Source organism: Corvus hawaiiensis, chromosome 3 (genome assembly GCF_020740725.1).
Source record: "Corvus hawaiiensis isolate bCorHaw1 chromosome 3, bCorHaw1.pri.cur, whole genome shotgun sequence".
Lineage (NCBI taxonomy): Eukaryota > Metazoa > Chordata > Aves > Passeriformes > Corvidae > Corvus > Corvus hawaiiensis.
Window position 1 is genome coordinate 45,141,147 of NC_063215.1, and position 13,828 is coordinate 45,154,974.

At 46.5% G+C, this 13,828-nt stretch overlaps 1 protein-coding gene across 2 annotated transcripts in view; it reads left to right on the forward strand.

Moving 5' to 3' along the window:
• The first annotated feature begins 1,552 nt into the window (after nt 1–1,552).
• The window catches only part of LIN28B (lin-28 homolog B), a 102,429-nt gene continuing 90,153 nt past the window's right edge, over nt 1,553–13,828 (forward strand). For both annotated transcript variants that reach the window (XM_048299039.1, XM_048299040.1), the window contains exons 1-2: nt 1,553–1,800; nt 11,790–11,838. In XM_048299039.1, coding sequence (XP_048154996.1) covers nt 11,805–11,838 — 34 coding nt within the window. In that variant the 5' untranslated portion in view covers nt 1,553–1,800; nt 11,790–11,804. The remainder of the gene's footprint in view (nt 1,801–11,789; nt 11,839–13,828) is intronic.

A 13,828-nucleotide genomic window follows, 5' to 3' on the forward strand; every position in this document is an offset into this window, starting at 1 on the left:
CTAGATAATTCCAAGTGAAACAGTGTCTTTTGGTCTTTGGAAGACTCCCTCCTGAGCCTTTGAAATATCTCTGTTCAACACAAAACCTTTCTGAGCTAAGTAAGGCACAGTATTTGAAGTCTTGAGAGGTTCCACAGCTGCTTTAATCACAGGCTAAGATCACATAGCAAAATTCTGTGTAAAGTTTTTCTGTTAAAAGGAAGATAAAAAGCTCTGTATGGTAAGTATTTTAGTGCTGACTTTGCGCTTATTTACACCAAAAAGTGCTAATAAATTCTTGAAAACCTTACTGTATCCTCAAAAATTAAATCTACAAAGGAAAGCCCAAGAGTGGGAAGTTCAAGGCAAGCATACAAATGCCTAATGATAGAAAATACATGTGAACTGGGCTCACTACAGACCACATTTTTTATCTTGTTCTCTTAAGGAAACGGAATTGCATTTGCTATCCATCTCTTTGTTCTCAAGCAAATTTTGAACCCTTTTCACTGTTTCTGCCAAACTCAATATAAAGGACCCAAAAATACTATGTGTCATGACAAAAACCAGCAGTCAGAAAAATGAGACTGCTAATCAGTGTCCTCTCCAGATGGACGATGGTGTGACTTCACCAGTTACCTGCTGTTGGACTCACCAGTTGGCTAATCCTCAGCACGTGTGCCTGGTGAGGAACCACACCGCTGAGAACCATCTCCATTTTGCTAGTGCATGTGGACAATGGTGATTACTGGAGCCTATGTAGAGTGAATTGGTAGGAAAAGGATGTGGAACACTGGTCCATAGGTAGCCAAACTTTGTTAACCCTGCTATTTTTAAACCAATGAACAACATACCCTTGGGTAAAATTCATGCTGGCTGTACGACAGTATATAAACTACCATTGGGGTATTCCATGGATGTGTCAGGACAAGCTAGAAAAACAAAACTTTGGGATTAATAAAGTCTCCTATGCCGGAAAAGGAAACCAATAATGGTGCAAGACCACTGGGAAACAACAAGTTCTGGACAAGCCAGTGGGTGTGGACTGCACACCAGGAGACCCACCACCTGCAGGTCATGGCTGCAGCTGGTTAAGGCGCTGTTAAGACGCGCAGGATCGTCCACACAGGAGCTATACGCCACCTGTCAGCGGCAGGTTTAGGGGTGAGCAGCAGCGCAAGAGGACACCGCAGCTGGGGAGTCCAGTCCTCGGGCGGCGGAGCCGGACGCAACCACAGGTGCCAAATGGCATCCATGATGTGCAGCCAAGGAGGTGCCTGGGGGAGGAGGCTGTTGGCTGAATGTGGTGAGCGGGGCCCTCCGGCCTGGCCCCGAGAGGAAGAGGCCCTCGGCAAGAGTCGGCTCCGGCGGCGCCGTCGGGCGGCTCCCGGGGGCGCGGCCGGCCCGCCCCGCCCCGCCCCGCCCCGCCCGCGGGCTCCCGCTGCCCTGGAGCGCCCCCACGCGCAGCCGCTGGTGCCGCCCGCCCGCCCGCCCGCCCGCGGGGAGGGCGGCGGGGCAGGTGCGCGGCGGCTGCGGCGGCGTGAGCCAGCGCCGGGGCCGTGTCCGCCCGCCGCCGCCGCCCCTCCTCGCTGGCTGCTGCTGCCGACGCCTTCCCGGCGGGAGCGCCGGTTCTCTCTGCCGCCGCAGCTCGCTTTCTCCTCCTCCTCCTCCGTTCCGTCCTCCCAGTGGCTCGGGAAGGCAAAGCCCCCCGCCGGGGGCGCCCGTCGGTGGGTGCGTGCCCCCCAGCCCCCGCGCTCGCCTCGCCACCGCGGCAGCCGCCGGCGCAGCCCCGCTCAGCCCGGCCACCATGGCGTGCGGGAGGTAAGCGAGCTCTCTTCACCTCTCCCTTCGCGGGTCTTGCCCTCCTGCCGGCGCCGCACCTGCCGGGGCGCTGGTGGGCGGCCGCGGAGAGGGGACGGCCGGCGGGTTTCTCCAGTGCCGGAGGAAAAGTTGCGCTGCGCGGAGGCGGAGCGGCGCCGCATTGTTGTGTGTGCGGGCGCGGGTGTTCCCTGCGGGCGGCGGCGGGGCGGGTGTACTTCCGGGTTCTCACCTTTCTCCCTTCGCCGCCGCGCCCCCTCCTCCGCCGGCCGCCGCTGCCCCCGAGCCCGCCCGCTCCGGCCCCGGCTGTCCGCGCCTGAGCCGCCGGAACGGGGGAAGGGGGCACCGGGCCGCGCCGCCCGTCAAGCGCGAACGACGACGGCAGCCGCGGTAGAGGAAAGAGTGAAGGGACGAAGCCTCCCCCCGCGCCGTGCGGGGCGCGGGGCGCAGCGCCCCGCCGAGAGCCGGTGGCGGCCGGGGCCGGGGGACCGGCCGCGGGGACAGTGCGGCAGCCCGACGCCAGGGGGCGGTCCGCGCCCCGCCGACAGCCGCCGCCGGATGGCGGTGACCGCCCGGCGAGCCGCCGCGGCCGGGCGGAGCGGGCGAGAACCGGCGTGGAGCGCCCGCGGCTCGGCGGAAGGGAAGGCCAGGGGAGAAGAGCGGACTGACGGCGGGACGGGACCCGCCGGGCGACGCGTCCGCTCGGAGGCGGCCGGGGCGCGGAGGATGGGGCGGAGGCGGCGCGCCCCGAAGGGCGCGGGGCTCGGCCGCCCTGCGGTAAGCAGTGGCGGGGCGGGCGGGGGCCGCGTCTCACGCGCGGCGCTGCGTGCGCGGTGCGGGGGGTTTAACGCGAGTGGCGGCGGGGCCGCCATCTTGGATGGCTCCCGCCGCGGCGCGGGGTCGCGTCCGGGCGCTGCCCGCCCCCGGCGGGGCTGCGGGGACAGCTCCGGGGCTGCGGCGCGGCAGTGCCGGGGCCGCGTCGCCGCCAGCGAGGGAGCGGGCGGGCTCGCCGGGTCACTGTGACACGTAGCCCCGCGGCCGGCTCTGAGGTGCCAGGCACGGTGCGGGATGCGGTGCGGGGCAGAACAAATAAAGTGCCGAAATGCCTCCGACGCGCCTTGCTCCTCCTTGTCGGGTTGCGCGCCCGCGGGCAGCGGCGGCGTGGCCGCTGGCCGCCTGCCGCCGCGGTGACGGTACGGCCGCGGCATCTCCGGGCTCCGCGGGCAGCGACCGTATCTGAGCGCCAGCAGCTCCACTTGGCTGTTGTGTCATTGTAGTACACCATACAGCGGGTCAGATAACCCGCTATCAAATGAGAACATTAGTCTAAAAATGAGTAAACATCAGCAATGCATGCATTTTGTCCCAGCTATAATAAAATATGTAATTGGCGTATCTAAATAAATTTGAAAACTCTAGGTTAATTTCAAGTCTCTTTTAGCTTTAACATGAGGGAATTATCCATTTTAATCTGATAAACATATTACCTAAAGTGCTTTGAGTCATCTACTTGTTTCTCTCTTACCAGTCGTTAGCTTGTTAGTGATGGTGAGTAAATGATGTGCGGTGGTCTTACAGTGATGGGACAAAACAGTAGTGCATGCTACATTGACTTGTTTACAGACTTGACTCTTTTTTCTTATGTAACTGATCTTGCTGTTCTTTTTAAAGAGGCCGTTCACAGGGCTGTGGTTTTTTCCTCACCTGTTTTGGATTTCCCATCTTGCATGGAAACTGCAAGTATGGAGAAGTGTCCTGTCATGGACAAGTCATTAGACACTAAGAAAACAGTTACAGCTAAATTTGGTCATAGTTAATATAAATGTAGTTGTGTATACTTTTAGTGGTATCTGGACATAACATTGTACTGAAGTGCAATAGTGCATGTTTACTCTTAGATTGATACCTGTATGATTTGCTTTGCAAAACTACAAGTCGTGTGTTTTTTAAAACACACTTAAAAAAAAAAAAAATCTTAAAGCTTCAGAGGAGATAATACTGACAAACTTGTTTCGAAAATTATTTGTAAGATATGCAACTAAGCTATAGTTCTTCAAAGGATGATGATTTTTTTTCCCCCTTTGGTATGAGTAGTCAGAATCAATATTGAATTAAATTATGATCTAAATTATTAATACTCCAGGAAGTCAAGTTTCTTTTGCTGTAGTCAAATGAATCATGTATGTAATGGCAAAAGTAGTGATTATATCTGATGTTTGTCCCTTGCAGTAGTTACAAAAACACAGCTGTACTAAAAAGTGTCTGCATATGTGTGGATGACAAAAGTAACTGTCTTCTACTCTGATTATTTTAAAATGCATTCTGTAAAGGACATGTGCTACTGTCCCAATTTTATAAATTTTTTTTAAAATTATAATTAATCTGAAAATGTATTAGCTGGCATGTACTGAGAATTTCATGAGAGGGGAAGATGGTGATACGTAAATGAAGAAGGAAACCCCACATTCTCTCCCTCCTAGGCCTGAACAGCTGCAGTCTAGGCCGTTTGCAGGATGCAGTGGTAGGTCACACGCAGTGTTTCATATTGCATCCCCGAGCACAGAAGTGCATTTTAAAGCCCAAGCGGTTAAGCCGTTTGTTCCTCCTCTTTTTCTGCTTTGTAACCCCGTGGCAGCGTTTTGTTTGAGCGGCAGCTGAAGCCCGCGGCGCGCAGCGCGATCCTCGGGCGGAGAGGCGAGGCACCACGCGTCGCTCCGAGCAGGGCGCTGGGCCGGGACCCGGTTTCCAAAGGAACCGGTTTCCCCTGGGCGGGGAGCCGCGCATCCCCCTTCTCCAGCGGAGCGCGGCCGTGCCGCCCGAGGGGCGCCGGGCACCCAGCGCGCTGACCCGCGGGCGCGCCGAGGGCCGGGGCGGGCGCGGCCCCTCCTCCGTGGGCGCGGCGCTGTCCGCGGTGCTGAACCGCGCGGCCATGTTATTCCCGGCGGAGCCCTGCCCGCCGGCCCGCGCCGTGCCGTGGGCGAGCTGCCCTGTGCGGCTCTCGGCCGCTTCAGCGCGGGGGTCACGGCAGAGGAGTGCTCTTACCCACAGCCTTTATGTAATACACTGTATCGCGCCGGTATCGGATGCTGACAGCAAAATCAATGACAAATACTACAGCGCTTTCTCCTTCAGAACACGAGCTCTCCCAGCAACGCAGATTTTTTTTGTACCCAGCTTGGGAAGCTTAACGTTACCTATATGGAATGGAAGTGCGGATGAAACCAGCAACTAGTCAGGAACTTGGCATTCGCTATTTTTAACCACCGGTTCAGTTTATGAAAGGACATTCTGAAAGTGAATATCAAAACAGCGTGTCATCAGTGAGAACAAAATAGCCACTCATGGCACAGGGAAGGTTCAGGAAAAAAGCAGGTATCCATTAGCAGCAATGCAAACACAGGCATGGGTTTTTATCCTTTCTTCCTCTGTTTAAAAAAGACAAATTTAGAAAGGTGTGCTGTCTAGCAAATCTTTTTTTCCAAATTCACTTTTAATGTGCTGCAACATCTCTACTACGTGAAAAAAATTAAAAAGCTTTGTTTCATCGCAGAGACAAGTGTTCATTTTCTGTAGTTGCACACTGGGTGTTTTGAATGCAGTTGCACCATAAAAAGCAAATATGCTCTTCTGGTGTGATGTGCAGAGGCTGAAAAAACAAAAGACAAAAACAACATGATGTGTTTCATATGGGAGGATAACAATTTTAAAAATATACATTCTGCTTCTAAAAATAGAATGAATTGATATGCAGAATGAATTGACCTTCAAATTAAAGGTCAGAGGTGACAAACCAGGACAGAGGTCATGTAGCTCATTTTCAAGCAATCAGTTTTTCTAGTTTTTTCATAGTTGAACAAAAGCTTAATTATACAAAAGAGTTAGGACTGTAATATTTAACTAGTCAATTCTAACAGAGAAATAAAGGTAGTGTTACACAGTTCCCTATTTTCTTGAATGTAGCTTTATTAGGGAATTATTTCTTCTGTTACTGCTGCAAAAATGGGTCTGTCTTAAAATATTTAAATACATTTCTTAAGTTTACATGTAATAATTTACCATGTGTACTTAATATGACTTCAGATATGAGAGGATTGTGTAGTCTTTTGCTGGTTTTTCAGTGATTTTAGAAAAAAAAAATCCTGCTTATACATACTATTGTTTCAATAAAGTTAAATTTGCAGATCCATTTATTTTGGCATTCATACATATACTTATTATTTCTAGCAAACCACTTCCCCAAAATCCTACTTCCAGTCTGCAACATTCTATATCTCGAAGTGCAGTAATTAGACAGACCTAATACCTGACTGTTTAACTTGTATGTCTATGTGATTATTATTTTATTATATACAGTGTCTAAGATTCAGTGTTCTAACAATTTGAAGGTATTGGTTCAGTGTTTATATCAGTAATATCACATTTAGACTAAACCAAGCTTTCATCAATATTCCGAAAATATTTAACAAATATTCTATAGGTAGACCACATGCAGTAATGCGACACCTAAGGATAAGTACTAGAAATTCAACTGTTAAAATTTGTACATTCACTCACTAATAATTTTGTATTACATATTAGATTTTTGCTTTTCTTTCAGATACTGTATGTCCTGTACCTACTTCAGCTACTGATGTGAACGTTGTTTTTAAAGGTTTTCATATTTTCTTTTAGAGATTGTGAATTTTTAGTTATATATCACTGATGTTCTTGTTTACTTTTTTTTTCCCTGTTTTGAATTAATGACCCATCTCCACTAAAGTTTATAAAAAGAGACAATTACTTTACTTGCATTACTTTATTTGTTCGGTTGTTTTAAACAATGACTCAGTCAGAAGGCACTGGCGTACAGGAGTGATGTCCACTCCAGTTGAAGTGGGAAAGATGTGCCCTGTACTACCCACTCTTCTAGGAAAGTGAATATTGTTTAAAATAGAGATACTCATCTGCTTTTTAACTTCTATAGTGTTTGATTTGATTATTTTAATGGACAATAATATCCATACCAGTATTTGATAAGCATATTACAAAATACAAATGATGATAAAATCCATCTTTAGTAGTCCTCTCAAGTAATAATTCAGTGATTAAAAAAATGCAACAAAAATTAAGAAGATTCTGTGTTTTGTAGGTGAATAGGATGTGCAAATAAGACAAAAGTTCTGTGCAAAGGAAAAGATAGGTGAAGGGTGTGTAAATTCCATCAAAACGAGTATTAATGTAAAACATCTCAGAAAGGAGGTCTGAACAAACAATAATAAAGTTGTTATAAAAGTAAATAAAAATTACTCATTTTTAAAAATAAAACTTGTAGTGCCATCACTTTTGAGGGGATAATATTAAAATCCTAACTGGCTGCAGTATTTTTGTAACCTAAGTAAAAGTTGTAAGTTATACAAATATTGAATTCAGCTTGTCATAATATTCATTCTTAATTTGACTTTTAGCAGGTATTTTTTTTCAGTACTTCTTCTGGCATTGTTTTGTTTGCAAATAGTTATTAAGTGGGGAAATAAAATCTTACTCTCTATATGTAGTTTCTCACAGAAATAAATAACAAATCAGTGATCAAGCTCTGAAAAATATTACCTATGTATGATTTGAGAATTAGGGCTTTTAAAGTTCTTTTCCTTACACAGAACTGGTATGAAGTAATTTAAGAAGTACAAAGAAAATTCCATCTGAAAACATGTAATAAGATCACAAGGTAGTTTTCTCATTGTTTCATTTGCTGTATAGCAAATGAACGTGTGGCAATTTCAAATGCCCTTGTTAACAGCAAACTGGGAACAAAATACTTTAAATATATAGGAAGTAGAACAGTAGCATTCCATTTTAAAATTGTGTGTTAAAAAAATTCATCTTTGAATCACAAAATATTGTTTGAAACATACCTGGTTTACATTGGTTTTTAATTAAATAATTATGATAGTTGTTTAGCATATGTATATTCAAATGCAGACCATAAGAAATTGCAGATTTTACTAAACAAAATACACCAAATATAAGAATTGTATATAAGTAATTTCAGTCCTTAAAACAAAAATAACCTTGTTCAGCATATTCCTTTCGTATGTATTATTAATGTTTTAAACTAAATAAATGTGAAATAGTTTTTATTGCTAAAAAAATTGTCAGTTTTAGTAGTAGCATTTAATTTTGAGGAGAAACTCTGATCCTAGGGTTGCCAGGCTTTCATTGGCTCCCATTCTGATATTGTGGAGTTTATTACTCCTTTTTATTGCCCAAAAGAATCAGACTCATAACAATGGTGGAAGCACATTTTACCTTTCTTTGTTCCTATTCTCACTGTAGTCAAATAACATTCTTGCACATAATTGGAAGGTGCATAACTGGATGTTCGATCTTCGAAAACTTCATTTCCTAAAAACTAAGATATGCTTAGCCTCTTTTATATCAGGAAAAAAGCATAGCTGGGCTATTACCTAGCTGTGTTACTCACTTGAAGCTGTAGTTACCCTCCTTCAGATCAGTGAGTAAAGTGGGTGAAATTAGCAAAGAAAGACTAAGTTTTAATTTGCTAGTTGTTCAATTAGTTTTCATAAATCAGCATTGTAAAAATATTTTTAAATATCTCACGCTTGCTTTCATCTTCACGTGCTAGAAAAATACTGTAATGGTGTAAAAACAGAAGTATGGAAGAAAAGCAAAGAAAATTATGGCTAAACAAAGAATTTAAATTGTGAGAGCTTTCAACTTATCTACCCTGTAATTACATAAGAACATTAACACTTGAGTGTACATTTTCAGGAAACCCTAATTTTTCTTATTTATGCATTTCAGAGTAACTGTATTGAACTGAATGAAATGAAAAGGAAAAAAAAGAGTTTAAACAATGAAAACATCTCAAGAGGAAATCCATTATTTAGAATTGCACATTGAGGAATCTGTGTAAAACAAGTCAATTCAGAGTGTCAGACAACACTCATTTGTGATGTTTGAAATCAAAATACTGTTTGCATAATGCTTCTACTAGCAGGCGAGAACAGTAAATAAGGTTAATTTTTACTGACTGGTTCAAATGATAGACCGCAAAGTTTGTTAATATATCTGACTGGTGTGTGTGTGTAGTGTATACAGATATATTTTAAAAGCTCATGTTTTATGCTCTCACTATGCTTGGGTTCTGTACACAGAGTTTTAAAATTTTATGTATACTTTGAAGCATTCATCCATTTAAGTCTTCACTCCTGATGAGTTAACTAAAAGAAGATCCTTTCAACATTGCAATGTTTTCCCCTATTCCTTTGCATCACTATTTTCCTTGTTTGTTATATAATAAAGGATTGGTGGGTTTTGTTTTCTAGTTCTTCTATGCTCTAATCATACTTATAGTACCCTGCAATCTTTAAAAAAATACTGCTGGCTTTACTCTGGAAGAAAACAGTCCCGTGGCTACCACTGTGAAAGAAAGAAGTTTAACATATTAATTTTTCTTTTCAACTTACTTTTGGAGGAAAGCATGTGTCTTACTTAAGTGGAGTAACTATTTACGTCTGCTTTACTTTCTTCCAAACAAATTATGTTTCTAAATCCTTTGGCAGCAAACTTGCTTAAGGTAATTAATTCAAAACAATCCAAATTTAAGAGAATTCCTTTCAAATAGATATAAACTTGCTATTATTTTTTACTGATCAATAAGTTGTCAAAAAATAGACTACATAAGCTGTTAAGTAAATTGAATTACAGAATGTGCTACTTGTAGGGGAAAGTGAACACCTTTGTTGGGTGTCTGTCAGTGTACCTTTAACTGATACTGCACTTTTCATTGTATTTCCTATCCAGCAATAATTACATATAGTGTTCTCTTGCATTATTTTTTGTGCTTACTCTTACAGTATCCTTCCACGTGCTGTGAATGCCTAGTTAAAATAAGGATTGCTTTCAAAGCCAGTGACTTTTTATCTGAAAACATCTTGCTATCTAGTACACAATTCCTAAACAGCATTTATTTACTTGCAGTGACAAAGTTCATGTAAATGGCAAGATACTTTTTTGGTTTGTACAGCATAAGTGGGCACAGGAGAGTTCACTGTGAGTCATTTCAGAGCCCAAACCTGCTTTCATTTATATTAGGGGCTGATTTTGTATGTCTTTCAGTAGGATAGAGTAAAATACATGCCAGAATAGTTTCTCATTTAAACTACCTATTTAAATGAGTTCATAGAATTGTAATCTCCAGGCTTTTCTACACTAACATCTCTTATGCCAAGCTTTGAGTATCGTATCAGGAAGCTTTTTGTAGTAACTATAAAAAATTAGATATCCATTTTTCTGCTTAATAATCTGTTAAGTGACTCTCTAGAATATGTGATGCTTAAAAATGTGTTATGAAATGACAGTACTGGAAATGAGAATAACTTGAACTTGTGCTGTTTTCTGCTACAGTGTTTAAGAACTATACTTTCCTGCTTTGAATCCCGACACCACTCCCCCAAATACTTATTTTTAATCTCTTCATAAACTGAAGCAGGCTATGTTCCAAAGCCAAGAACGGATCCTTTACTCTACGCTTGCATATTTCATTATGTTGCATAAATAATGCAAGTAAATCTGAAAGACACAAAAGCCACACAGCCACAGGTTGGCAGAACAAAGAAGCAGATACAAGAGATTAGGCTTCAGTGCTTGAAGGTGTAAAAGCAGAGTTAGGTTTAATACAAGACAAAAGCCCACACAATTCCAGTGGAAAACCTAGTTACTACAAAAGAAGAGGAACTGAATCAGCTTGCCAGTGTTGTTGCACTGAAAAGAAAGAAAGATTGTACCACCCCCTTTTCCAATTTCTGGTGTTTGAAAAGATTCAGGGTATTTGACTGTAAGGGAAAAGAAATTAGAGAAAATTGGTTCTCATTTGTCTTTGTTCATTCTTCTGACTTTGCTCACTCCTAGTAGGATATCCAATTTTTTTTTTTAGTAAGAGAGCATGATAGGTGTCCAGATGTTCTCTTAAATTGGAAAAAAGACAAAACACAGATTTCTCTAAAACAGAAGAAGTCTGGGCTTATATCTAAACAGGTTGATACTGCAATTCCTTGTTCCTTTTTGATGGGTTTTAGTTAACGTAGATTGTTCAAAAAGACATAAAAGCGTGACAAGAGGACAGGCTTGTGGCAGGTGAGTTTGTGCATGCTCCTATCTATTCAACCCTTATTTGTTAAACAAACTGGACAACCTAAGTAACAAGAATACTCCAAAACCAAGATATTTTCCTTAATGCTTCATGCCATCTGCAGCGGTTTTTTTTTCTGGGTGATATTTTTGTTGACATACAAAATAAGCCAGGTCTTTTTCAGCTAGAGCAAAAGTACACCTTTCATGAAGTTTCAGTCAAGTCACAAATTGTATTTGTATGACTGATTTTGTTTAGATTGAGACCTAGAATTTAATATCATTACACATTATGCTCTGCAGTTTTATCAATCATAACTAAAAGCATTTTTCTGTTGATATTCATAAGTTGGCATTGAGTGGCACTGGCAATTTTGACCATGAAAGAATCTTGGAGAATTCTTTTCATTGGCTTTTCTTAAATCACACGGTATGACTTCATTGTTTAATATGTACAGTTTAAGCATAGTAAAGATAACTCACTAGTTCTTAGGTTACCTATTGCAATTAAATATTGATAAAGGAAAAAAACACCTTCCAATACTCTGCAAATCTGTGTCTTTTCCCACTGTTGTCATCAACTGCGTAGTTTTCATAAGAGACCAATGAAAGGGGCAATGCCTTTACAATGCTGGGGGGAGTGGGGGGAAAGCAGCACTTGATTTTTTTGTCTTATGCCTTGGTTATCTCATGGTGGTTCTGATGAGCTAGGTAAGTCTCAAACAGTAGGTTTACAGGTCACTTCATAGAGTCAGTGCCCTGGCATTTTATGGCGTCCTAATGAGCCGTTAAACTGGAGATGAGTTAATTACGGTAACTCTGGGACAGTGTACGTGGTACTGACTCCAGCTCTCTGATTTTAGGTTCCTCAGAAGACGATGAGGTCATTCAAGAAGGTCTCCTCAGGCTCAGGTCAGTCTTCTCTACGGCGTCTTGTGTGGCTGACTGTGTATTATCTGTAAAACTGAGGGACTGCAGCACTTCTGTCCCGCTGACTCTGATGAACGTCATTACTGGGTGGGAGGGGGAAGAATCGCTAATTTTGTGCACAGGCTTCAGAGTTCTTGTTGGATGCAGTCTGAGTGCTCTGCTTCTGTAAGAAAAATAAACAATTACATAAGGAAGTTTATTTACAGTAACCCCATGTCACATATCTGTCGCAAATGGTGGGAGCCCACGGGTTTGTATGAGCGCTGCGGGACCACCACCCGATGGGCGCACACACCTCAGTCGCTGACTAAAATTTATACTCGTGGAGTTATTCTCGTGCTGCTGTCACATTACCGCCACGCACCTCCTCCGATCGCGACGCCTCACCAGGGCCGCCCGTCCAGCCCCCTTGCCCGCCCGTCCAGCCCCCCGTCCGTCCGTCCAGCCCCCTTCCCGCCCGTCCAGCCCCTTTGCCCGCCCGTCCAGCCCCCTTGCCCGGGCGCCCGCATGCGCGGGCCGGGGCGCGGAGCTCCCCGCGGAGCGGCGCTGCGCGCCCGAGGGAGGAGCGCGCATCCCGGGGATACCCGGGAGCCTCCCGCACCGCGGGACGCGCTCCCTACAGCGGTGGGCGGCCTGAGGCGGGCGATGGCAGGCGCCGGGTGTTGCCCGTGTGCTGGGGCGGGAGAAGCTGTCCGTGTCACCGCCGGGCTGGCGCAGGCGAGAGCGCCTGGGCAGTTGCCCGTCGGGGGAGGATGCGCTCCCCGCTGGGACACGCACACCAAGCCCCGGTGCAGCAGTCCCGCCTGAGGAGACGGGCAGGAGCGAAAGCTCCCGAGGCGCGGACTCGCCCGCTCATGGTCCTTGCCTGCCGAGCGGGGGACGAAGCGGTGACACCGGGCCGCGCGGCCGGTCCCTCCGCGAGGGCCAGTCTTCCCTGCGGGGCGTTAGCACTCTCAGACGGTCTCCCGCGACTGCTTCCAGAGCCTCCTTAAATCCCCCGGGCAAGCGGCCGCTATCAGTTGCAAATCCGCAGCTGAGAGACGGTTAATGTACGTGAGACCACATCCTGCATCCGAGCTCTCCGAGTGAGTGCCTCCCGCGTCCTCCTGCCCGCGGGTCATGCGCGGGATCACAGTAATTGACGGTATTTTTAGGACTCCCCCGCAAACCGCCGGCACGGCCAGCAGAGATGCACGGACGGCAGAGCGAACCCGCGCCGCACCCACGGCCGCCGCTTCTCGTTTCGACTGAAAGTGCCCGTAAAGTTCGTGCTGGAAACCGCGCTCCGGCCCCCAGTTCGAGCAGTGGTGCCTGCGAACCTCGGCGAGGGCCGCCCCCGCCCCGTGAGGGAGCAGAGGCGGACTCCGGGCACCCAGGAGCGCCCGTCTTGGGTGTGACGGCTGAGGAGCGCCGGGAAAGCTAAAAAACCGAGCTCCTGCGGCGGGCGGGAGTGAGGGGAGAGAGGCGCTTTCTGCGCCCTGAAACTGCATTTCCCGAAAAGAGCCGCGGTTCGGGACGGGCGCGGTGCGAAGGCGCCTCTATAAAGCCTGTAACTTCATACCCCGCAGTCGCACGTCGGGCAAACCCCGTCCCCGCTCGATCCGAGCCGTGGCAGCGCGCAGTTGGGCCGGCGCTGTGTTTTGTTAACAACAACAACAACAACAAATTTAAAATTGCATATTTTCTACTATTAATGCACGCGATTAAAAGGGAGGGTAATAAGCCCGACCAGGGGAGCTGGCGGTGTCCTGAGCGCGTCCGACCCTGCTCTCCCAAAGGCGCGGGAAGGCACGCCGCCACGTCCCCGCTGGGAAGCCAGTGTTAAACAGAAGCCCGGTGGCAAAGCTCGACTCTCGCCCTGCCCTGCGCCCGGGGGCGCGCAGCGGTGGGAAGCGGCCTCTTCTCCCCGCGAGCGGCACAGCCGCGCCGGGAGCGGGGCCCGCCGGGCTGGTGGCCACCCCCGCCCTCGACC